Here is a 24,220-nt window from a genome sequence, read left to right on the forward strand (position 1 = left end):
ACGTTTGAACTTATAAGGATTCTCATTGTATGTGAAACAGTGTTCCCTAAAAGGATCATAAAAAGTAAACTAAATAATGTACCACCATTTGATTTTTCAAAATATTTATGTATACTGTGTTCCAGTTCCACTTATTCATGAATTTGGTTTCAGGTTTTCCATGAAGTTTAATTGTTTCACTAACTGACATACTTGCCCAATGAAATCTAACTTTATGTTTGAGATATAGCATATTACACTAATTAATTTGTGAACACCTCAGTTGCAGAAATTTCTTCAATTTCTTAAACTAAAAGCAACGGCATATCTCTGAGGAGAGCAGAAATAAATGCATTTTATAGTATTTTAAACTTTCCAACATGGTGATCACAGCAACATAAAACAACAGTTACCTCGGACAAGAATTAGAAATCTTGTCATGAAGGATTTGTCTTTGTTGAATTTTACTTTTACTTGAAATGTAGGTCAACACCTGGAATTTAAGTTGTAATTTGTTTTTTGATGTGATTGTTAAATTGAAGAAAAAACTGCATCGAAAGGATCAGACCTGAGTAATTCTTTGCAATTTTTCAATGTCTTAATAATTATACTAACAATAATATATCTGTAAAAAATCATGATAAATCTTCAGGAGTCGGTTCAGTTTTCATAAACCAAATATGACGTTTTCTGATCTGGCCCTTTCTTACATTTATTAATACAGTCTAAAAATGATTTAATTGGCAAACATTAGGTTATTTTATTTTATTTTATTTAGACAGCTATGATCTATTTGTAGGATACATCCAGGTAAATAATACTTTAGAGAGCCAGCATTTTGTATGGCAAATTCCACAGAGAAACCAGGAATCTCCAGATTAAGAAGGCGAAGTTGAACCTTGCAATAGCTCCCATGAGATTAAACTTCAATTTTATATTATTACTATTCTGGTTAATTATGAGTAAAAATACATACACATGACATTTCTTATAGATTTAGATTATTTATTTATCTATCTATCTATCTATCTATCTATCTATCTATCTATCTATCTATCTATCTATCTATCTATCTATCTATCTATCTATCTATCTATCTATCTATCTATCATCTATCTAACTAACTATATATATCTTGGAGTTAAATAGTTTCCTTTTTTTTCCAAGTTGATTTTTTTGTAAAAATAAAATAAAATAGTTCTTTATATTCACATACTGATAAATGCAAGACTGTATGTGAGTATTGAGTTTATCTGTAATTTACACCTTCGACACTTTCTCACCTTAATTAAAAACTGGAACCTGTTTGAATCTCTCTGTTTGCTGTCAGAATCCAATATACTTGGTTCAGTTGTCGTTTTAACTTTTTTTTACCATTTTTTTTTCAAGGAGTTTGATTTTTCCTTTTCAGAATCCTTTGTTGAGCAAACTCCTTAATTAATGGAACATGGAAACCATTTTAGTTACAGTATTGAAGCAAGGCTACTGAAATCTAAACAGTCTTAAGAAAACAATGAAACCACTTACTCAGTTGCTTCAGAGATAGGTTCTCACTTAGGTGATTGAGTATTGCAACGTTTACAGTAAGAAACCTGCTGAAAATGTGTGAGATAAATTTTTAAGATCAGCATTCAGGTTAAATTAGGCAACAGGGAAGCGACTAGTGCACACACAAAAAACCCATAACATAAGGTACATGCATAATGTACTAAGAAGTGCAAAGTACTACATTAGAGCTGCTTCTGTTAATTTACTGGCACTTGGCACCTTATATATTCCCTTTGTTGAAATCAGCTTGGAAGCAGGTTTTCTATTTGGTCTTTCAAGCTGTTTTGCAAAAGAAAATGGAATTGCTAAAGTTCGTCACCTTTTGCTGTCTGCAGTCTCAATTCAGAGAAGTACACTTAGCTGGGTTTTAATAGGCTTTTTAGTTTTCTTTTCTGCTTTTGGAAACAGGATATGGCAAATTGCTTTTGAAGACTCCAGTAGTTTTCAGAAAGTTATGAATGCAGCATTTGAGGAGGGGCGGGGGAATGCTGGTCTCTTCATTAGGAAAGTTTTCTCAGAATTCAACTATTGGTATTAATACAGTATTATCTCATTTTCCTGCTGCAATTAGTGAAATGTTTTTGGTTTAGTTATTATGCTAATAATTGATTGCTTAAACAGATTGCAAAAACCTAATGTTGAAGAAGTAAAACTGTTAAATCCATAATAGTATTACGCTCATTGTAGTTGAAAGGTGAGTAAAAAAAAAGAATAATTTAGACATGAGCAGAAGGTTTTGTTCTCTGCATAAATATAGCTATTGTAGAGTTAAATTTAACAGTTATCATTTAGATTGGACCAGAATGAGCACTGAACAGGCTGAGAGTTTTTTTGCATACTTTTTCATTTGCATATATTCTAATAAGAAATCTATTTGCAGGATAGGTATTTCTATAGCGTTTTTTAACTGAAAAGCTGCTTCTGATTGTATACTTCTTTTTCTCTATGTTGGGGGAAACGGCAGTCAGGTCTGGGAATTCCTCTTGTCTGCTGAAGGACCAAGTCTGGTGATTTTGCTTGAAAGCCCCACCTCCTGCTGTCAATCTCCAGCTTTTCGACTCGGTCCTGCTAGGATCGGACATGTCGTTCAGCACTCTTCTCCTTTTTCCCTCAGGATTTGGATTGAGGCATTTTAGCTATCGGTGCGAAGGGTTTTAGCCTGAACCCGCTGAGGGCCAGTCATTGGGCATTAATTGCCGACTGGCAATCGTCCTAGGAAGCGACCACGAGCTTGCCCTGACATGCTCCCAGAGGGCCCATTGCCGATCATTGCAACGGGCGAGCGGCTCCTGCTTTCCATCACTCAGCAGCTGCTTTACTTGCCGCCAAGCTGTTTCAGCTTCCCACACGTCGCATTTGAAGCCTTCGGGCTAGCAACCACCGGGGCTCACTTCACTCGGAGCCAGGACTTTCCACCCTTACGGTTCCAGATTCAGCCCCTTTTGACCGTGATTGAAGCCATTCGGCTAGCGGTCTTATCGAAATGCCTTGGCTGATTCCCGACTTCCCCGAAATTGCTGTGACGCCTTTCAGCTAGCGATCAGCTCCTTCCCTGGCTATCGAGGGTGTGGAACAGACCACCGGAGGAGCACTGTGCCATCAACAGCTCTGTAAGTCACGGTTTTCACCGCTTAAACTGAATTTTTTTTCCTTTGCCATGTGAAGCGAGGTTTTGGCGGGAAAGTGAGAGAGAACAAAATGGCGGACGCCAGTCGTTCTCTACAGGCTCAGGACTCTAAAACCAGGGAAGATGGCCACCATCTTTGTGACCCGGGAGAAGGTCCCTCACGGGCTCCCTCACACTGGGCCTCTAGGGAACGTTCTAACCCTCCCCAATCTAAGAAACCTAGGGGCTCAAAGGCGGAAGAACGTCGCCACAAGGCCCTTGAAAATGCCATTGACAAGGCCTTGTTAAAAGCTGGCAAGTCAGCCATGGCCCATCCCGTTCCAGCCAGGAGCCCAGATCGCCAGCCAACCCCAGTTCCAGACTCAGGTTCTTAGTCTCCAGATCGCCCAGTGGTTTTGCCTCCCTTGCCAGAGGCTGCACCCTTGTTCAGGGCCTTGTCTGAGTCAGAATTTCAGGTTCAGCCTGAGGTTTCTCTGCTACTTCGCCCCCTGCAGTCTATCGGCCAGTTACGGCCACTCCACAGGAGGATACCTTATCTAACCCACCAAAATAGCCTATCTTTCAGCTACTTTAGTCCTTTTGAATAATGATGTTGGAGGCAATTCAGCAAGGGGTGGCACAATGCTTTCAACAACGGCCTTCTATGGCCGAGCCTCACACATCACACTCCAGGGGGCGTCTCCTTGAACTGGATATGGCTGATTTTCAAGGGACCAGATTGGATCAGCATAGAGATCATTCCCCAGATTCTGAGGATTCCATCTCAGACGACGATTTTTCAAGAGAGGTGGCACTCTCTGACAATGAAGGTCTGGCCCCGGACCAACCTTCCTTTGTTGGCCTTTTTAAGCCACACCTCTTCAGGTCACTTCTATTCAAAGCCCAGACTTCCACCAGACTGACCCCATCAACTCAAGCTGCCGTCCCAGCCGATCAGAATCCCACTGGCACCTTATTTGCTGAGCCCACAGTTGTGTCAGAAGTCATTCCGGCTCCTAAGCTTTTTCTAGATGTGGTGCAATGGCAGTGGCAATTTCCGGGCTCTGGCTCCAACTCAAACGCCCTCGACAAATGGTTCTATAATGTCGCTCCTGAGCTGGACCAGCTACTACAGATCCCATCGGTTGACTCCCCTGTCGTTGCCCTCACAGCATCATCACACCTCACCAGACCTGCGGATGAATCTCTCCATCCAGAAGATAAACAAGCGGAATGTATCCTTGTCAAAGGCCACCAGGCAGCTGCTTGGTCAATCCAAGCTTCCACGGCGGCCTCGTTTTTTAACCGAGCATCATTGCTGTGGTTCAAACAGCTTCAAGGCAGAATTCCCTCGTCAGATGTCAGATCGCATCAGGACTTGAATAAAATCGTGGCCGCATTGGAGTTCTCAGCCAATGCCACCCTCAATGCGGCCAGATTCTTGGCAAAGCCATCGGTTCTGCGGTGTCGTCCAGAAGACTCCTCTGGTTGCGACACTGGCAAGCGGACAACAGAAGCAAATGGCGACTGGCGTCATCCCCCTTCTCAGGGACCAATCTCTTCGGGGCTTCTCTGGACCCCATTGTCGTCGAGACTAGAGACAAGAGGAAGGTGCTTCGTCCCTTTCCAGATGGGGAGAACTTCGTCACCATCCTTATTTTTGCCTGCAGCCATTTCGGAACACAGATTCTGGAGCGTTTCCATCGCACACCCAGTGCTATTTTCCTGCCAGAGCGGGTCAACAGCGCGACGGGCAGGTCAGAGCAGTCTCCAGTTTCCCCATCTGCAAACCCTTCTGGGGGGGAAGGGGCAGAGCGTTTATACACTCCAAGTGACGCCCGGCCTGAGTCTTCCATTGGGGCGCGTCTAACTTATTTATATGCCCAGTGGGTGTCATCTACCTCTGATCTCTGGGTCAGAAATACCATTCGTTATGGCCTTTCCCTTGAATTTCTCTCCACACACACACACCCCCAATGATTTTCATACATTGCCCGATTTCCCGTGATCCCGCAAACAGGTCACTGGTGGCTTTAGCCATTCAACATCTTGTTTCCATACGGGCCATTCAGCCTGTTCCGACAGATGAACAAGGGCATGGGTTTTATTCCCGTCTATTCATAGTACGCAAATCGTCAGGGGGCTGGAGAGCTATCCTAGATCTGAAGGCTTTGAACCAGCACATTGCCTATCGCTGGTTCAAGATGCACTCCCTCCGTACCATCCTGGAGTGCATTCGCCCAGGGGACCTCCTCTCATCTATTGACTTGAAGGAGGCTTACCTCCATATTCCCATCCTCCCGGCCCACCGTAAATTCCTATGCTTTTGCTACGGCGGCAAGCACTATCAGTATAGGGCCTTGCCCTTTGGACTGTCCTCAGCCCCTCGGGTCTTTGCCAAGATCTTGTCAGTATTGCTTGCCCATATTCGCAGAACTCCCATCAGACTTCAAGCTTATTTAGATGACATCCTAATTATGTCATCTTCAGTGGAATCGGCCATCAGGGATGTCTCTACCACTATTCAGATCCTACAGGATCATGGTTTTTCGGTAAATTGGGCCAAAAGCCACTTGGTTCCCTCAACCCTTATTGTCCACTTGGGGCCGGAGATTGACATGGGTCAGTCTATAGTCTTCTTATCACAGGAGCGACAAGCCAGCCTTTCGGCTCTGGTGACTCACTGTCAGCGGGTGGGACCTACCTCCTTATTGCAGTTGTCCCAACTTTTAGGAAAAATGGTCTTTACCTACGACATTGTTTCCTGGTCTTGTCTCCATACCAGGCCCCTTCAGTGGTTCCTGCTCCCACATCAGTGGAGACGCCTCAGCTCCTCCCTCGCTCGAGTCATTCTCCCTCCGGACGTTCGGACTTCACTGACTTGGTGGACTTCCGATGCCATCTCGAAAGAATACTTCCAGGAACCTTCCTGAATGACCCTCACCACGGACGCCAGTCTCTTCGGTTGGGGGGCACACCTAGGACCCTATCCGGCACAGGGCCAATGGTCAGACCGCAACTCCCACCACAACATCAATTTTTTGGAGCTTCGGGCGATCTTCTTGGCCCTGCACGCTTTTTCCCACCACGTGTCTGGTCACGACATTTTAGTCCTCACGGACAACATCACAGCGAAGGCCCACGTGAATCACATGGGCGGCACGGACTCTCGAGCCCTCCTTCGGGAGGCCCTCCACCTCGATCACTGGGCGGAATTGCATCTTCGATTCTTGAAAGCGGCTCACATTTCGGGGATCTCCAACGTCCGTGCAGACTCTCTCACCGCAACACAATCGACCAGTCAGAATGGTCCCTCGCTCCGACCCTCTTCACCAAGCTTTCCTCTCGATTTGGCAAACCTCTGGTGGACCTCTTCTCATTGGCGGACAACCACCAGGTACTGAGGTTTTTCACCCGGTTCCCGTCACACGGAGCAGAAGCGGTAGATGCCCTCCGCAGCAGATGGCCTTGGGGTCTCCTTTACGCTTTCCCTCCCCTACCGCTTATACCCAGGGTAATCCGGAAGCTCCTGGAGGAACAAGCGGAATTGCTCCTAGTGGCACCATATTGGCCCAGAAGGCCTTGGTTTGCCGACCTACTGATCCTCTCCATGGCGGACCCGTGGAGGATCCCAGAAGACAGGGTGACACTGCATCAGGGGCCTCTTCAACACCCAGACCCCCAGTGGCTGTATCTAACTGTTTGGAAGTTGAGGGGCTCTTCTTAACACGGGCCAACATTCCCTCCAGAGTCATCCCCACTATTCAAGCAGCCCACAGAGGCTCCACCACTCATATATATGAGGCAACCTGGCATACATTTGTGTCCTGGTGCGACGCCCGTGGCAGGGTGGCTACTTCTGCCTTCATCAGGCACCTCCTGGAGTTTCTCCAGGACGGCTTTGATTCTGGTCTTGCTCCAAACACTCTGTGACGACAACTAGCTGCCCTCTCTTCAATCCTTACCTGTGGTTCATCGGATTCCCTGTCCAGGAATCCTTTACTCTGAGACTTTCTCCGTGGCGCCTCCAACCTCAGGCCGCCCGTGGTCCACCGGTTCCCATCTTGGAAGCTGAATAAGGTTCTGTCTGCCCTCACCAAGACGCCCTTCGAGCCTCTGAGGGAGGCTTCTCTTTGATTTCTTTCCTTCAAGGTTTCCTTTCTGATTGCCATCACCTCGGCCCACAGGGTATCCGAACTGTCAGCACTCTTGATCCGTCAGGATCTGTGCATGTTTCATCAGGACAGGGTGATCTTCCGTCTCGATCCGACCTTCCTCACTAAGGTCAACACACTGTTCGATTGCACGCAAGAAATTGTGCTCCCAAATTTTGTCCGGATCCCCAGCAACATCGAGAATATGTTTGGCACATCCTTGAGATTCATCGTGCTCTAAAGATCTATATCAGTCGCACCTCATCAATCTGTAAAACGGAAGCTTTATTCATTTCTTTCCAACCTTCCTCTATTGGGGCTAGGGTTACCAAGACAGTCTTGGCACGGTGGATCTGGGCTACCATTGTCACCGCATACAAGCGGCAGGTACTTCCAGTGCCCCACCATATTACGGCTCACTCCACAAGAAGTGCGGCAACATCAGCGGCCTGGTCTACCCTACCTACCGTTCATATGCCACTATAAACTGGACTCCTATGTGTCCGCTGACACTGCATTCGGACGGAGGGTACTGCAGGCCATCCACCAGGAACCAACGGAGCATTGTCGGCCTTCTCCCTCCCTATAGAACATCAAGCTTTGGTATGTCCCAGACCTCACTGCTGTTTCCCTCGACATAGAGAATGGGCGTTGACTTACCTGATGCCCCCCTTCTTGGAAAGGGGGAAACGGCAGTCCGCCCCACCCTTCCAAGAGGCCCACCCGGGACATCGGGGTGGGAGAGCACTAATTCTTTCTCGTTACAATGCGACACGTCAGTCTGCATCAATTCCCTCGCCAAAAAGCTGGAGAGTGACAGCAGGAGGCGGGGCTTTCAAGCAAAATCGGTAGACTCGGTCCTTCAGCAGACGAGGAATTCCCAGACCTGACTACCGTTTCCTCCCTACCGCTTATACCCAGGGTAATCCGGAAGCTCCTGGAGGAACAAGCGGAATTGCTCCTGGTGGCACCATATTGGCCCAGAAGGCCTTGGTTTGCCGACCTACTGATCCTCTCCATGGCGGACCCGTGGAGGATCCCAGAAGACAGGGTGACACTGCATCAGGGGCCTCTTCAACACCCAGACCCCCAGTGGCTGTATCTAACTGTTTGGAGGTTGAGGGGCTCTTCTTAACACGGGCCAACATTCCCTCCAGAGTCATCCCCGCTATTCAAGCAGCCCACAGAGGCTCCACCACTCATATATATGAGGCAACCTGGCATACATTTGTGTCCTGGTGCGATGCCCGTGGCAGGGTGGCTACTTCTGCCTTCATCAGGCACCTCCTGGAGTTTCTCCAGGACGGCTTTGATTCTGGTCTTGCTCCAAACACTCTGTGACGACAACTAGCTGCCCTCTCTTCAATCCTTACCTGTGGTTCATCGGATTCCCTGTCCAGGAATCCTTTACTCTGAGACTTTCTCCGCGGCGCCTCCAACCTCAGGCCGCCCGTGGTCCACCGGTTCCCATCTTGGAAGCTGAATAAGGTTCTGTCTGCCCTCACCAAGACGCCCTTCGAGCCTCTGAGGGAGGCTTCTCTTTGATTTCTTTCCTTCAAGGTTTCCTTTCTGATTGCCATCACCTCGGCCCACAGGGTATCCGAACTGTCAGCACTCTCGATCCGTCAGGATCTGTGCATGTTTCATCAGGACAGGGTGATCTTCCGTCTCGATCCGACCTTCCTCACTAAGGTCAACACACTGTTCCATTGCACGCAAGAAATTGTGCTCCCAAATTTTGTCCGGATCCCCAGCATCATCGAGAATATGTTTGGCACACCCTAAAAGTTCATCATGCTCTAAAGATCTATATCAGTCGCACCTCATCAATGTGTAAAACGGAAGCTTTATTCATTTCTTTCCAACCTTCCTCTATTGGGGCTAGGGTTACCAAGACAGTCTTGGCACGGTGGATCTGGGCTACCATTGTCACTGCATACAAGCGGCAGGTACTTCCAGTGCCCCACCATATTACGGCTCACTCCACAAGAAGTGCGGGAACATCAGCGGCCTGGTCTACCCTACCTACCGCTCATATGCCACTATAAACTGACTCCTATGTGTCCGCTGACACTGCATTCGGACGGAGGGTACTGCAGGCCATCCACCAGGAACCAACGGAGCATTGTCGGCCTTCTCCCTCCCTATAGAACATCAAGCTTTGGTATGTCCCAGACCTCACTGCTGTTTCCCTCGACATAGAGAATGGGGGTTGACTTACCTGATGCCCCCCTTCTTGGAAAGGGGGAAACGGCAGTCCGCCCCACCCTTCCAAGAGGCCCACCCGGGACATCGGGGTGGGAGAGCACTAATTCTTTCTCGTTACAATGCGACACGTCAGTCTGCATCAATTCCCTCGCCAAAAAGCTGGAGAGTGACAGCAGGAGGCGGGGCTTTCAAGCAAAATCGGTAGACTCGGTCCTTCAGCAGACGAGGAATTCCCAGACCTGACTACCGTTTCCCCCTCTCCAAGAAGGGGCGTCTCAGGTAAGCCAACGCCCATTCTAAATGGAACTTGGCAGCAATTTTAGGGCCTTAAACTCTTCGAAGTTGGGTATGTTAGGTTCTATTCAGCATGAACAAATGGAAATTTTAAATGCATATATAACCAGTATATTACAGTGTAAAATTTTCCAAGATACTATATGCAAGTTGAAATACACATTGTTTCTTTGACAAAATTGTACATAGTTGGGAGTGAGAATTTATGAAGACTCTCATGTAAGTTTGACTGTAAAGGAAACTTAAATATACAATTTTTATAAATGAAAATATCCATGTAAGGAACTGAAGGATTCTGATGGACAGATTTGTATGGAACACCTGCATTCATTACTTTCTGGTATTTTCAAGGAGACTTCCTTCCTTCCTTCCTTCCTTCCTTCCTTCCTTCCTTCCTTCCTTCCTTCCTTCCTTCCTTCCTTCCTTCCTTCCTTCCTTCCTTCCTTCCTTCCTGTAGTTTTATTTCATCTGCAGTCCTAATTATGTTTAGCATTTTTTTAAAGTTATTGTTTTCTTTCAGGTTATTATTTCGCTACTATAGCTGGAAGAACATATATAGGAACCTAATTTTATGGCAATTTCAATCGTAAAGATAACTGAAACTGGGCTATTTAATCAATATGTATAGTGGTTTAATTACAGCCACCTTGACTCGAGATTATTTAGGATGACTAACTTGAAAATTACCGTATATACTCGAATATAAGCCGATCCGAGTATAAGCCGAGGTCCCCAATTTTACCCCAAAAACTGGGGTAAACTGGGGACTCGAGTATAAGCCGAGGGTGGGAAATGAGGCACCTACCGTTGGGAAAGCCTCCTCCCTCAGCTGAGAAGGCTGGCGGCTCCCCGCCCGCCTCTCACTGCACCGCAAAATGTGAAAAAGAAGAAAAAACTCGAGTATATACGTATACCAATTTAGTTGTATTAATGAATATAACGGTATAGAAAATTAGCACCCACCCTTCTCCTAGAAGAATGAAATATTCTAGGAAATATTAAAAAGGCAGAATATTATACCTCCCTGGATGAGAAAAGGAGAAACATGCTCTTGAAAAGCAGCCCCCCCCCTTTGCTAATAGTCCTAGAAAGGGTGGAAATGAGGCACCACCGGTTGGGAAAGCCTCCTCCCTCAGCTGAGAAGGCTGGCGGCTCCCCGCCCGCCTCTCACTGCACCGCAGGGCTTCCTTCGGTAAAATGTGAAAAAGAAGAAAAAACTCGAGTATAAGCCGTATAGACCCGAGTATAAGCCGAGGCTTAAAAAAAAAAAAACCTCGAGTATAAGCCGATCCGAGTATAAGCGAGGGACGTTTCAGCACAAAAAACGTGCTGAAAAACTCGGCTTATACTCGAGTATATACGGTATACCAATTTAGTTGTATTAATGAATATAACGGTATAGAAAATTAGCACCCACCCTTCTCCTAGAAGAATGAAATATTCTAGGAAATATTAAAAAGGCAGAATATTATACCTCCCTGGATGAGAAAAGGAGAAACATGCTCTTGAAAAGCAGCCCCCCCCCTTTGCTAATAGTCCTAGAAAGACTGGTGCCAACATATCTACAAGACAAAAGACTGGGCCAGCTTATCTGTAAAACAAAAGACCTTCACCCTTAGGACATAATAGGATTAGCCCTGTATCCATCTCACCACATGGCACCTGGGAAGATTACATCACCCAGCAAGATTCAACCAAGCATGCGACTCAAAACAACCTACAAAGTTACCCATGCATGGCCACATGGGAGTCTGACAACCAATCAGGATACATTTCTTGCCACAGGAACAGGAAGCAAGTTCAAAGCCCAACCGAGGGTATAAATCTCTCTCCCTCTCTCACCCATGTGCTCTTTTTGCCTAGGACCTAAAACCATGTGGTCCTGTCCACCATTAAACCATCTTTCCAAGCAGTTTCCATGTTTCCAGTGTATTTCTTCCCACTTGGAACCGAACCCAGATGGACATTTCTTCCAACAGTGGTTACATTTTAGATAGATAGATAGATAGATAGATAGATAGATAGATAGATAGATAGATAGATAGATAGATAGATAGATAGATAGATATGCATTTGAAAGTGGTTTCTAAATTGTACTTTTTTAATTGATTGACCAAAGAAAACTTGGGTTAAAAAATAGAACATTTCTCCAATATTATGAATGAATTGAACTTTGAGTATAGCATTCAGTTATGAAAATGAGTTTCTGTGATGTGTGACACATCAAAAGTTTTAGAAACGATACTAGCAAATGATGTTTTTATGCACTTCCTGTTTTCCTGTGCTCTGATGACCACAAGAGATTTAAAAAATCCTTCTGTTTCTGCTTTTTGAGTGATCACAGTACACAATATTGACTGAACCCTAAATCATCATCACTGTTAACAATGGTTCATTGAAACATGACAGGTTTACAGCCCATGGTTACAAACTGGTTTGTCACAGTTAGTTGGTGTGCTGGTTTTAATTAAAATAAGGGAAAGGCAGAGATGGGAGACTCACTGATTTTCATCTTGCTAAACAAGGATGATGGTGGTGATGGTGGATGTTCAAATATATAACTATATTTGGTTCCACAAAGAGGAGTATAAATCCTTCCATTCCCCAACATCCAGCCAGAGCTGAAGAAGCTTCTTGGATGAGATGCAAAACGTCTTCAACGAAAAACCAGAAAGTCCAGTTGCCTCTTGAAAAAGCACCTTGAGGTTAAATCAAGTATTAAAGCTATTTGAATTTTCTGGTAGGATATGTAGGGAGAATGTAAAATTAATATCCCTTTTTAAGAATTCCACATCATACTTTATTTTTTTTTCTATGCAAAATGACAGTATTTTCTGTAAAATGGGTTCTCGATTGCAGACAAGCAGAAATGCAATCCTGTCACTGAAACCTAGAAGAGGAACTTGGGTTTCGCGCACGTACGTGTGTGTGTGTGTGTGTGTGTGTGTGTGTGTGTGTGTTTCATACACCCTCCCCCATAGGGAAGAAATTGCACTGTTCCAAGTCTCGAAATGACACAGTTTGCCACAGACTGCAAGTGGGGGAAGGGAAGGGAAGGGAAGGGAAGAGGGAGGGGAGAGGGAAATCTTTAAAGCAAAGAATGTAAACGCCTAACTGCGGCTTTTATGTGAATAATGGAGCCTTCGTGTTTTTATAACCCTACTATAAACCCGATCCTGCATTAAAAAGCAATCAGGGTTCTTTCTCCGTCCAGCTCTGATTATCTTAGTCTACGAGTGGAGAGATGCATTGTACCTTTCCAACTGCCGGAGCCTATTTTTATTTGTCAAGCTGGGACTCGCCTGGCCCCTTTCCAGATGTGCCTCACAAGATTTGGTGCTGATGATCTATTTATAGAACTGTGGTTCCATTGTCATGGCAACCGTGCTAGAGGCCAAGGCGGCTGGGAGCTATTTCTGGACTTGTGCTGTAATGTAAAACTGATTGGGAAAGTTGGTGCATCTTCTAAGCCAGACTAACTTTAGACAGGCTGAAAGAGAAAAAAGAAAGACATCTATCGCGTCTTTAAATAGACTTTCCTTTTCTCTTGTTGCCGCCGCCTTCTGTCTGCTGTTTCGCTGGCTTGCTTGCTACTTGATTTGCTTTTCTGGTTTGCACCCCAAGTGTATTTAAAAGTGCAGGTTGAATTTTTTCCAGTGCGCCCATTGAATCTTGAATTTTTAAGGAAAGAGTAATTATGCAAAACCTGGTGTTCTTGTTGAAGAATTCTCCAGCACCCCCAGTTATATTTCTTCTCTTCCCCCCCCCCCCGCCATCCTGACCTCGGTCCCCAACCCTACATTTTATGATAAAGAGGGCCAACATCACATTCAGTAAGCTTGGGGTTTTTTTTCTCTTTCTAATGTGTACTTGATGCAAAACAATAAAGAAAAATTGGTTTTCAATAAATAGAAAAATCATACTTTGCTGTTGTCTTGCTGTTTGCTTGAAATTTTGAGCAGTAGTGCCTCTCTGCCTCCAAGTGGTTGGAATGCTATCCTGTGACCCTGTAATTAAAGCCAATTTATTTGTGAAAACTGCTTTTTTTTAAAAAAAAAATATTGCACCCACTTTTCTCCTATTCCTGCAAGTCCCACACATCTATTTCATTTACGTAATGAGACAGTTTGGATCTACTACGTTTTCAGACAGTGTTCAGAATGCGTTTTAGTTTTTACTCCCAAGCTGCAAGTAAATCCATTTTTAAAATAAAATACAAAACAACTAGCTTTTTAATCGAAGAATATTTTAATACTGCCCCAGTGAGTTTCAGAATTGGTGTGTAACATTCTCTTTCCGTGTGCCAGTTTATTAAGAAGCAGAAGAAAGTGATTCATCTCCGAACTCTAAATATAGAGGATAATTTTAGCTAGTTACAATGATTTACTATAAACTTCATTTGTGGTTTTTTTAAGAGTTGGGCAGCTATTTCAGTTTAACAGTGTATTCCCATCTTTCTAAATATTTTAAACTGTGTGACTATTTTGTGAGAGAGTGCGGGTGTCACGCAGTGTGTGTCTAGGACACCGAGTCGGGAAATCTCCTGTTCAAATAATCACCTCCAGCTCAAAATATGTGGCAGATCATTCTGCACTCAGCGTTAGCTTTCCTGCCTGCCGGCACATGGCAATATAAAATAAATGCGTACCCTTACCTCACAGGGCTGTGCATGGGTTGTTGAGATAATAGATTATGTGCTTGGAACAGGAGGTCAAAAAGCAAAGCTGCAGCCAGTTGATTCGTAGTCATTTGGTTTCATTTTAAGAATTTGAGATTTGCTACGGGGCGAGGCAAATGCTTTTGGATGTATGTACGTTATGTTCATGCTACATCCAATTTACATTTTAAAATCTTTTAATCTTTTCACAGCTTTTCCTTCTTACTGAGGCGAAACAAGCTTATTTTAAATACATTTCGACTAAGGATTTTAGAGGGGGCCGTTGCCGTGTTGCTTTTTTTAAAAGTTACCTCTTCTGTCTTGTTGTTTATTTTTATTTTAGGTTGATTTTTTTTTAAAAAAAAATCCCACTTTAACTCTTTTTTATGAATAACTCAAGGTGGTGAAAGTATTATACTCTTTCCCCCTTTCCTATCTGCCTCACAAGGGCAACCCTGTGAGGCGAGTTGGGCTGAGAGATAGGGACTGGCCCAGACTAAACTTTGTCCCCGCACATTCTGCGAGAGTTAAAAATCAGTATGTCTAGGTATTGGGATTTGAGAATAAGAAACTTGAGAAGAAATGTGAAATGTTTACGTTTTTGTGGACTTGGTGACACCTATACTCCACAGTTCTAGCTGAAATGGCAGGTTTTGTCTCACCTTTGGTGTGCTGACCCTCATCTTCAAAATTGCCTGTTGGAGGGGAAAACAAAGAGTATTTATTTACTACAACAATTAGCCACAGAAAATAGCAGGTTGTTAAGGATCTGCAAATCAACTGGAGTAAGTTCAAAAACAGTAATATACAAAAAAAAATACAGTAAGATGAAATAGTGGGCACTAAATATGCTTAAACCTTGAGAAAAGAAGATTGAGAGATTTGATAGCATTCTTCAAATTCAGAAAATAAATGTAATTTGAAGAATTGTTCTCTATAATCACAGAATGCAGGAATTGTAAATTTTAGGAAAACAGCTTTTTGTTTTAGGGGAGAAAAGCTTTCTTCATAACAGAGTAATCGAACAGGAGAACCAATGTCCTCAAAACAGCTGGTGGTACTTCCCTGGAGGAGTTAAATAGAAGCTGGTTTTCTTGTTTCCAAAGGATTTTAGTTTTACTTTCTGACTAATCAGCAGTTGGACTTCCAGTTTTGGATTACAGGAATTATAATTTTGTTTGTATTCATATGACAAATATCGGCAGAAATCAAACTAGTTTTTTCTCCGTTATCTGATAAGATACAATTTTTATTGCCTTTTAGAACAAAAAGTATTTCATACAGATACTGAGAAATATTATGAGTCTGTTATTGTTTTGGTAGGGCACAAATATTAAAAATTGAAATGACTTTGTGGAAAGGATTGGCAAATTGTCTGGTTGGTTGTTCTTTTTTCTTAACATGAAAAGTACATTCATGTTAAAATGAGACTTGTGTTTTTCCTCGCATTTCCAGCATTGGGAAAAAAGTAGGTTGATGCCAAGGGAGTTAAAAGTTTTTTAAACTTCTTTAATGGTTTTTTTCCCCTTTCTCACTGGACATTGGTGAATCTTCCTCCTAGTAATCCAAATATTAATGTTCTGTTTTAAAAAAATTATAGTATAATATATTGTTGTTAGGAATCAAAAGTACAACCTGTAAATAAAAACTTTTGCTGCTGAAGAAAACCAGCAGATTTTATTGTTTCAAAGCTGGAACATTGGTAAAGAAGTATACAGTAGTTCTATACTCTTAATTGAACATATTTAAAATATTTCCAGGTCTCTTCTAAACTTATACTTCTTTGGGGGGGGTTTTCCATCCAATAAGAAAAGGTGGTCTTTGAAATTGGGGAAGACAAGCCCCTGAAATATAATAGGCCACAAAATTGACTTCAGATGATAATCTGATTGAAAAGTGTGAAAGATGAAATTTAGAAGCTGATTTAAATCCTGGCTGTATCATGACATGCAAAACTTTACCGACATCAAAGCAATCAAACAAAAGATGCATTGTGCTGATGTAACTCTCCTTCAGCATTATATGCAAAAAGAAAAGTATATATAAAGGATTTTTTTTATTTTAACCCTGTATAATCAAGGTACACATTAACATTTTTCCTTAAATTTTCCCCAAGATAATTTGATAGTATTGAGAGGTCCTAATAATCTTAGAAACTGATTCCAATAATGCTGTAAAAGGATTTTTTAAAGCGGCACACACACACACACACACACACACACACACACACACACACACACAAACTTTCTGCAATTTGAGAGTTGCACTTCAGCACGCTAAATTGCACCTGGATAGTTGTTCTTGGAAACCTTCCCTCCCCTTTTCTGCATGCGGGTAGGGTTGTTCTTCTTTTATCCCACCATTTTCTCCCCTCTGTCTCCCCCCCTCCCCCCAAATTCAGTCTCTATTGTTTAAGCACTGTTTGATATTTACAGCCTGCACTTCCTTCTCCCCCAGATCTTTCTAAAAAGAAAATACAGTATTGTTTGCCAAATAATGGTCTTCCTTGGTAACTATTCACAAGGACAGGGTTTTTCTCTGAAAGTTTTACTTTTAAATGCAGGAAGGTTGAAATGTTTTTTTGGGAAAGAAGGCATATTTATGGCATTCTGACCTGTTTTACCTAGCATGCATGTAGCCATGGAAGACCACATTCAACGGCGTGCTCTGCTGCCTGGCCTGAGTAGTTGGTGTTTTTCAAGGAAATCACAAGCCTAAAAATAGTCTGCATAAACAACTGCAGAACAGTTTTGCCTCTTTTTTTTTTTTCCTACTTCGCTATTTGGAAATTTCTTGTACGTTCTCTTAAACGGTGCCAGTGTATCCGAACCCATTGGCATGAGTAGCAAAAAAACAATATTTTAAGGCGATTGCTAGAAATAAATATTGAATTTGCAGTCTTGTGAAAAAAGCAGACCAGCAATGATTGTTATGTTTGAACTAGCAAAGCTGAAATGGCACCAAGCATAGCCCTTCAGCCCGTAATAATTGCCGTATTTTAGCAGAGTTCATTGCTATTTGCCGGTTTTGCTTCTCTACTTAAAAATTATCTACCCGGCTTCCCCAGAAATATTTGTCAATTGATTTGATGGATTGATTGAATCGGAGGTGGGGAACAATGGCCCCTTTATGACTTGTGGACTTCAACTTCCAGAAGTTGAAGTCCACAGGTCATAAAAGGCCATAATTTGCTACCCCTGCTCTAAGACAGCATGGCTGGCTGGGAAATTGAAGTCCACAAGTTGAAGTCCACAAGTTATAAAAGGCCATCGTTCCCCATCTCTGGATTAAATGATTGATTGGTTGACTATGCCATCAAGTCATTTTCGGCTTCTAGCAACTACATAGATTGATTTTCTCCTTGACAAACTATCCTAACCTGGTCTTCCAATGGTGCACTCATCAGTACTGTACTGCTGCTGATAGCAATAGCACTTAGACTTATATAACGCTTCACAGTGCTTTACAGCCTTCTCTAAGCAGTTTACAGAGCCCTCTAAGCAGTTTACAGAGCCCTCTAAGCAGTTTACAGAGCCAGCGTATTGCCCCCTCTTCTCTTTCCTTCCACCTTTCCCAGCATTAGAGCCTTTTCCAGGAGCCTTCATGTAATGTACGATAATTTGAACCTGATCAAGTGAGAATTCTGGGTTGATTCGTTTCATTTGATCCACAATGTGTCTTGTCCAAGCAGTTATAACAATTAATAAGTGGAACAGCTTGCCTGCAGAAGTTGTGAATGCTCCAACACTGGAATTTTTTAAGAAACGTTGGATAACCATTTGTGTGCAGTGGTGTAGGGTTTCCTGCCTGGGCAGGGGGTTGGATTAGAAGACCTCCAAGGCCCCTTCCAACTCTGTTATTCTATATTCTAACCCCAATGTTCAGAAAGTGTCAGTGCCTGTTTCTTCAAAGCCCAACTTTAATGTCCATAAATTGTAATAGAAAATACCCTGGTTTGCACTATTCTGATCTTTGTAGAGATAGTCACATAATGACATTTGAGGAGTAGTTTTAATTTGGGCTTGGTTTATTCATGTAGTGCCACCCAGCAGTCATCCATAGAAATCCTGTTTCTATAAATTCTAAAGCAAGGTTGCTCTTGATCAAGTGTGAGTCTGCTTGATTTTAGGGGCATCTGGAGCAACATGGAAATGGCTTGCTTTCTTCTATTGCCCTCTTCATGAGTCCTATTACATCCAAGCATAGAGTTCACCTCTGGCATTTTTTGATGTCCTCTCATCTATGCACTATCCAGGTCCAACCCTTCTCTGATTTTTCGACATCAGCAAAAGTTGGCTAGGTGCTGCCACCTGCTGTTACATCTAAGCTGTGCTCTCTTTCTTTCTTTCTTTCTTCTTTCTTTCCTTCCTTCCTTCCTTCCTTCCTTCCTTCCTTCCTTCCTTCCCTCCCTCCCTCCCTCCCTCCCTCCCTGTCTCTCTCTCTCATTGTAAATTAATAAGTGAATTGGAGAATCAGAAAAAGATATAGTCTCCCTACACCCCACCCCCCCAAATTTGGCATGATTTCCAGGACATTCAATTCAGGAATAAAGGCATTGGTACAAGGTGTTGGTGATAAAAAAGTCTTGCTGGTTAACTGATGGGCTTGTAAATATGAAGGAACAGTCATTTAGAGATTCCAGAAATCAAAAGTATTGTTTTAAAGCTAAGATAGCAACATTACACAGGCTGACATACAAGAGGAGGTTTCGCTGAATTCCCTAGGATTTGCTTCTGAAAAAGCAGGCATAATACCATGCAATTTCAATCTGAAATTTTAGAAATAAGCTTCATATGATTCCTACAGTATTGTAGTTGAAGTCAGTTATTTGTCATTGCATTGTTATATTTTTGATTGTACTTTAACGAATATATATTGCTACAATTTTATAGATCAACAAATTACCCCTATTTTTCTTCTCTTACTGTTTAAGTCCAGATGCATTATTAGCAATAGCGCTTAGACTTATATACCGCTTCATAGTGCTTTACAGCTTTCTCTAAGCAGTTTACAGAGTCAGCATATGGCCCCCAATGAGCTGGGTCCTCATTTTACCAACCTCGGAAGGATGGAAGGCTGAGCCAACCTTGCCTCAGCAAGATAGATGGATAGAAAAACAAATATGAGATTTATTGGGTCCATACCTTTTTGTATAAATACGATAAAAATTAAAGGAAGAAAACAAAGATGCTTGCTAAATATAAATCAAGAATGAGAAGGCACCTTTGCATATTTTTGCACTGTGGTCCATGTATCAGCGTCTTCCAAGATTAAAAATTTGACAATCTTGAGAGATGTTGGCCATTTAACCATTATTATTTTTTTGCCAAGAGGCACCATCTTTCTATAGGTAGTCCTCAACTTACGACCACAATTGAGCCCAACATTTTCTTTGCTAAGCAATACAGTTGTTAAGTGAGTTTTGCCCCATTTTACAGCTTTTCTTGCCACAATCGTTAAGTGAATAGCTGCACTTAAGTTAGTCACCTGGTTGTTAAGTGAACTGGGCTTCCCCATTGACTTCGTTGTCAGAAGTTTGCAAAAGGTGATCACATGATCCTGGGACACTGCAACCGTCATAAATACATGCCAGTTGCCAAGTGACTGAATTTTGATCATGTGACCACGGGGATGTTGCAGTGGTGAAAATCTGTCATAAGTCCCTTTTTTCAGTGCTGTTGTAACTTCATACAGTCACAAAAGAATGGTTATAAGTAGAGGATTACCTATATATGAATTATTGCCAACCCCAGTGTGCTGTTTCCATATTCAGACAATTGCTGTATCTGTTGTGACACGGTCTAGATATTATTCAGGCTGTGTACAGTTCCAAGAAGCTACTCAGGAAACTTCATTTTTCCATAGATTCCTCTTATACAGTACATATGCCAATCTCTCTCTCTGAAGCTACTATGTTAAGCTGTCTTTCATCGGTGCCTGAAAGTTCAGGGAGGATTTGTAGCACCCGAGAACTGCACATAAACTAAAAATTCCCTCATTACTCATGTCTTCTGGCTACACATTGAGTCTGATGTGCTGGAGCCAAACCGAATATGGCATGGATCTTCAAAATGCATAAGAGGAATCTAAAACAGTGTAATTCCTCTAGGACAGGGGTCTGCAAACTTGGCTCTTTTAAGACTTGTGGACTTCAACTCCTGGAGTTCGTCAGCCAACTTTGCTGGCTGAGGAACTCTGGGAGTTGAAGTCCACAAGTCTTAAAAGAGCCAAGTTTGCAGACCCCTGCTCTAAGATTCAATGGGGAGGGGGTGGCGTTGCTGGACAGACCCCCATTAGCTTCCTTCTAATTTATATTTGTATTAATAAATAGGAAGTAGTTACCTCCAGAGCTTGCAAGAAAGCAAATCTGGGCAATAAATTTACAGTATTTTGAGGCAATCTGGAGCTGAAAAAAATGAATGTGATTAATGAAGAGCTGACAGGATATTTGTTTATAATTGGATGCCATATGAACAAAATATTACTTTATTCTTTTGTTTCAAATTGCTTACGGTGTAAGTCCTGCATCTTGTCCATTAGACTACTTATTCTCTCTGTGTAAAGTTGTAAGCATCTCTTCAGCCATTACAGTAGAAGCAAGGTGACAAAGCAGACACATGGATACTTGGCTTGTAGACATCTACTAATTGGCATAAATAATGGTGATTTATTATTTGTTGTTCTGCATTTTTGCTACCCTGTATTCTTATGCAAATGCCACTCCTTTAAGCTCCCAAGTTCAAAAATCATGAAGAGATTTGGGGCAACGGTCCCGGCTCTTGATAAAATATCTTCTTCTGGAGTGATTCAATATGGAGTCAATTGATAGAATGAACCAGGAACACCATCCTTATTCTGCTTACCTTGCAGTATTCTTAAATGTTATTTTGGATTAGTTTGAACAAGCAGTTTCTTCAGGCTTCCTGTAATCGGGATGAGAGCCAGATCAATGCAGATGTAGTCCTTGACTTACAACCATTTGTTTACCAAGGGTTCAAATTTACAATGGCACCAAACAAAGTGACTTACAACTGGTCACAAAGTCAACATCTGGCTCCTTGGCAACCAGCATATATTTATGATGGTTGCAGCATCCCAGGGTCATGTGATCGCCATTTGAGATATTCCTGGTCTGTGCTTCAGACAAGCAAAGTCAGTGCGGGGGAGGAGGAAGCCAGATTCACTTAATGTCTGCATGATTCACTTAACAACTGCAGTAACTCATTTAAAAATCATGGCAAAAAAGTTTTTAAAATCAAGCACAACTCACAGCTTGCTTAGCAGTGGAAATCCAGGTCCCACTTACATCAAAAGTTGAGGTCTACCTGTAGTGATTAAAGGCACAGGGCTATGTTTTCTTTGCGTTTTGTGCTATGCTATATGGACAGGGTTACAAAAGTAAACTTAATTACTTATTTACAATAATCTAGAAACTGGAGGGTTGTGAGTTGTAGTCCTGCCATAGGCTTTTCAATATGGACTCTTTTTAAAATTACAAAAAAATGGTTATTTTCTTGTCTAAATTTATCAGTGAAAATATTTTCTTCCTCTAGTTTCCTAGACAAGATTGACATAGTCAAGCAAAATGAATATACACCGTCTGACCAGGTAAGTAAAATGTCTTTTTAGAAGATGAAGTTATGTTTCTTCAAAATACTTTTGTTTGTAGATTTCTTCTGTTCAAAACCTGAAAGTAGCATTGGGTTAGTAGTGTCTGGAACAAAGTAATTAGACCTACCACAAGTAACTTGCGTGATCACAAGTACTCACCAGCCTATTCCAAGTCTCAATTCAAGGTGGCGAGTTTTAAAGTTTAAACTGCATAGAACTATGCAGCACTTCAGATTCTGTTCATACAGGTGCTTCAGAACTCATGGGAATGTAGATGTGACTTCCCTCTGCAGCTCTTTAAAAGAGCTAAATCCAAGTTGTTTGTCATCTGTGGCTGCCATTTGATCCTAAAAAAGGTGTGGCTATTTTAAAGAATTGGAGGTTTGTGATTTGGGGTGGGTACATTGGTTACCGTATATACTCGAGTATAAGCCGAGTTTTTCAGCACGTTTTTTGTGCTGAAAAACGTCCCCTCGGCTTATACTCGGGTCTATACGGCTTATACTCGAGTTTTTTTTTTTTTTAAGCCCCTCGGCTTATACTCGAGTATATACGGCTTATACTCGAGTTTTTTTTCTTTTTCTTTTTTTCACATTTTACCGGACGGCGCGGGGAAGCCCTGCCGGTGCAGTGAGAGGGCGGGGCGGGGGAGCCGCCAGCCTTCTCAGCTGAGGGAGGGAGGGTTTCCCCAACCGGTAGGTGCCTCATTTCCCACCCTCGGCTTATACTCGAGTCCCCAGTTTACCCCAGTTTTTGGGGTAAAATTGGGGACCTCGGCTTATACTCGGATCGGCTTATATTCGAGTATATACGGTAATTAAGTGCCATCAAATCAGTGTCCGCTCTTGCAACCACATAGATAGGTAGACCTTATCAAAGGTGATCTGTCCCCAAAGTGGCCCTTAAGGTTTTCCAATAACACATGTTTCTATTGTGATTGAGAGTATCCACCTTCTTCCACTAATCTCTTTTTCGGTCTCCTCCCATGTTTTCTAGCAGGTTCCCTATTCATGTCCCTATGCGTTCTAGAATACATTTTAGAATAAAATCCATAGCTTCACATAGTCCTGAGATTGTATCTTCCTTGTGTTCTGTCCTGCATATTCTCTTCATTTTCTGAGCCTCTACTTTGCATTGTAGTATAGAATGCCCTTATGTGAGATTTTCCAAATTTATTTAGTTGTTTATTTATTCGTATTTCTATATCGCCCTATCTCCCTAAGGACTCAGGGCGGTGTACAGCCATATAAAAACACACAAATGTACAGAATAAAAACATTCAACTAAAAAACTTATTATAAAGGCCAAATATTTAAAATAAGATATAAATAATAAAACCCAATTTAAAACCCAAGCTAAAATTTAATCATTTAAAAATTTAAAACCCTAGTCCAGTCCTGCGCAAATGAATAGATGTGTCTTAAGCTCGCGGAAGGTCCAAGGTCAGGAAGTTGACGAAGTCCTGGGGAAGCCTGTTCCAGAGGGTGGGAGCCCCCACAGAAAAGGCCCTTCCCCTGGGTGTCGCCAGTCGGCACTGCCTAGCCGACGGCACCCTGAGGAGTCCCTCTCTGTGAGAGCGCACGGGTCGGTGGGAGGCATTCGGTGGCAGCAGACAGTCCCGTAAGTAACCCGGCCCTATGCCATGAAGTGAGTGGAGTTGCCTGAAGTGAGTGGAGTTCTAATTAAAAATGAGAGTATGTAGGGAAAAAGTAGGGAAAAATGACCCCAAAGTCCTTTCTCCATAATCAGTGATGTATTTCTGAATATTTTCTTTTAAAAAGTACACATTGTGATTAAGATGTGCATGAAATTGAGCTTGAAAATGAAGCTAACAAAGAAAAGAACTAATATGAAATGTATAAAAACTTATCCCAGTACTGTCCCCAAAGGTGCTTTTTCAAATGGCAACTGGACTTTGTTTTTTCAATCCTTCAAAAGAAGCTTCTTGGATGAGAAGCGAAAAGTCTTCAAGGAAAAAACACAGTCCAGTTGCCGTTTGAAAAAGCACCTTTGGGACAACCATGATCTTGGATGACTGAGAATCTCTATAGACATTTATCCCAGTGCTGTACTGGAAAATTTTCAGTTTTCAGGAGTCTATGAATATGGCTATATATAAAGTTTATTGTCATTGTACATATATACAAAGTATATCCATATAAT

The 24,220-nt window shown here is 42.5% G+C and overlaps 1 protein-coding gene and 1 long non-coding RNA gene across 3 annotated transcripts in view; one reads left to right on the forward strand and one right to left on the reverse strand.

Annotated features, from left to right (window-relative positions):
* The window catches only part of GNAS (GNAS complex locus), a 234,030-nt gene that overhangs the window by 201,560 nt on the left and 8,250 nt on the right, over nt 1-24,220 (forward strand). For both annotated transcript variants that reach the window (XM_058177622.1, XM_058177623.1), the window contains exon 6: nt 22,000-22,054. In XM_058177622.1, the coding sequence (XP_058033605.1) occupies nt 22,000-22,054 (55 nt within the window). The remainder of the gene's footprint in view (nt 1-21,999; nt 22,055-24,220) is intronic.
* LOC131195589 (uncharacterized) lies at nt 1,121-20,569 on the reverse strand. The gene is made up of 3 exons (XR_009154484.1): nt 13,713-20,569; nt 1,507-1,571; nt 1,121-1,411 (listed from the first exon to the last, which is right to left on the reverse strand). It is a non-coding gene; the product is annotated as an uncharacterized LOC131195589 (long non-coding RNA).

This window comes from Ahaetulla prasina, chromosome 3, assembly GCF_028640845.1.
Source record: "Ahaetulla prasina isolate Xishuangbanna chromosome 3, ASM2864084v1, whole genome shotgun sequence".
Lineage (NCBI taxonomy): Eukaryota > Metazoa > Chordata > Lepidosauria > Squamata > Colubridae > Ahaetulla > Ahaetulla prasina.